This window comes from Salvia hispanica, chromosome 6 (assembly GCF_029641045.1).
Source record: "Salvia hispanica isolate PSC_SH4W2 chromosome 6, Shi_PSC_v1, whole genome shotgun sequence".
Lineage (NCBI taxonomy): Eukaryota > Viridiplantae > Streptophyta > Magnoliopsida > Lamiales > Lamiaceae > Salvia > Salvia hispanica.
In genome coordinates this window covers 37,589,878-37,592,078 of record NC_142697.1, presented here as the reverse complement: position 1 = coordinate 37,592,078, position 2,201 = coordinate 37,589,878, and the positions used below count along the sequence as shown (strand labels likewise).

The 2,201-nt window shown below is 30.0% G+C and overlaps 1 protein-coding gene across 1 annotated transcript; it reads right to left on the bottom strand.

Moving 5' to 3' along the window:
• Positions 1 to 949: 949 nt before the first annotated feature.
• Positions 950 to 1,345, bottom strand: LOC125208380 (uncharacterized). Its single transcript, XM_048107985.2, has one exon. It carries the CDS (start codon positions 1,283 to 1,285, stop codon positions 1,052 to 1,054), a length of 234 nt encoding a protein of 77 aa, XP_047963942.1. The 5' UTR covers positions 1,286 to 1,345; the 3' UTR covers positions 950 to 1,051.
• Positions 1,346 to 2,201: the final 856 nt, after the last annotated feature.

Here is a 2,201-nt window from a genome sequence, read left to right as displayed (position 1 = left end):
ATACTAATTAATTATTGTTATATTTTTCAGAATAATAATTTTTATTGGAATCGTGCATCTGCACGCTAATAGAGTTTGAATCTCAAATAAAAAATCTCTTAATAGTATTTCTAAAAGTAATGCGTTAAAACATCTCCAAGAAAAAGGGTAAATGCAGAGGTAAAGAGAAATAACTATCATATTTACTTCTTCTTAGGAGGTATTATACCTTCTTTCATTTTGAGAAGATATCTTTATCTCTTCTTGATAGAAAAGGTAAAAAGTTAGTTATTTTGTTTGTCTTTTTAATTTACTTTCTTTCCTTGGAGTCCATCGCATTTTAAGAAGGTAACATTACCTTTTTGGGAAGATAAATGAGAAATATATCTTCTCAATATATCTTTTCCCCTTGGAGATTATCTCAGTAATTATTTTCCTAAATAGAGTTCTTAATCAACACATACTGAACAACATCCAAATAAATCAGGACTCCAAATCAAAAGCCAAAATCGATATAATTGTTTTAGACCCGCGGGTATTATAAGAAAATCGTGTTCGGTTAAGTAATTATGAGACGCGAGAAAATAATTTATGAGTGAAAAAAAATTCTTTTAATTAAAACAAATTAACTCAACGTGCGTTTAATAATTATTTTTCCATATACGCAGACACACTCACATTGAGCATCCACTTAATCAGATCAAACCACACGGAATATTTTTTAGGACAAAAATAAAAAAATTATAAGGTGTAATATCACCTCCATTAATTCAAATCTCAATGACAAACAAAGAAAGTGATAAAACCCTAAAATTTCTCAAACTCCATCTTATAACATACAACTTAGAAATTCAATTAACATTGCAATATCATAACCTAAGTACTATACTACTAGTATAAATTAATAAAAATCACAGAGAAAAAAATACAGGGACTAATTAACATCCTCCACAAAACTAATTAACGAGACTGCATAATAACTCTTGTTTGTATATAGTATATAATTAAAACTAGCATAAATAGCAAAATATATAAATAAAAAAGAGTGCATGAAATCAATGAAGAAAAATACTCATGGAGTATGCAACTTGGAAAGAATCTGCAAAACACTAATCTTGAGCTTGAGAAGCAATATATAATCCGCCGTTCTAACAAAAAGCTCGTCCGAATCCAACCCTTCGCCACCGGGAATGATTTTCTGCAGCTTCTTCACCTTCATTTGCAGCGCCACGCCTTCCATTTTCCGACCACGTGCACCACTTCTTTTACTCGATGATGAACTCAATATTCCTCGTCCACGTCTCATGATTCTGCAAAAAAAGATGAAAATGAATATGAGAATGAAAATATTGGAGGAAATATGAGGTATAAATGAGTGTGGAGTTGGGGGGTGGGAGGGGGGAGGGGTCATGTGGGCTTATCCAAATTTGGTTATGTGACTTTTCGAACACTTGAACTGTTTCAGTTGATAAACCATTGTGTCGTTTAAATTAGGACTATTTTATTTATATTTGTTTTTGAATATTTGGTGTTATTATAAAACTCCATTTGTATAGTGATGGTGTATATCTGACAGCTATATTTGTGGGATGACAACGATGTCTTAAACTGCAACTAGTTTGGGGTGTTGTAAAGCTATGAACATGGCTGCAGCTGTTAAGATCAGCCGACGTTACAATCAGTTTCGATAGTGTCCCACACTTTAATTTCGTCGGCAATATAAATAATCAAATTTAGTGCCAATCACAGGAGTAAGATTTTAAATGAAATATTAAATCACGATTTTCAATTTTTGTAAAATTATTTTATACTCGATATATATGTAAACAATGTATTTAATGGCACTCAGTACAACACAAGTATTGTTTAATTCAAATAAGTATTTAAGTTAATGAAACAATGTTGTTTTGTATATTATCAAAAAATATTGTTCAAAGAACTGAGAACAATGAAAGTTCTTGATTTATATTCTATTTTTCAAAGTTATGGAACTAACCATAATCTAACTAAATCAAATTTAGTGATTTAAGTAGCTACTAGTATTATTCTTATAGTATGCGCATACTTTACGGAGTATTAAATTCAAGATTGGTCATTATAAACCAATCCAAGAAATTATGAAACCATGGAAACATTATATGATTTTATCAATCTATATTGTTAACCTATATACCTGAAATAATAGACAAACTTTTCTTTTTGAAAGATCATAATAATATAGT

Bases quoted from the DNA above. Each gene is read 5' to 3' on its own strand.
- LOC125208380 (XM_048107985.2), bottom strand. From the start codon at position 1,285: ATGAGACGTGGACGAGGAATATTGAGTTCATCATCGAGTAAAAGAAGT.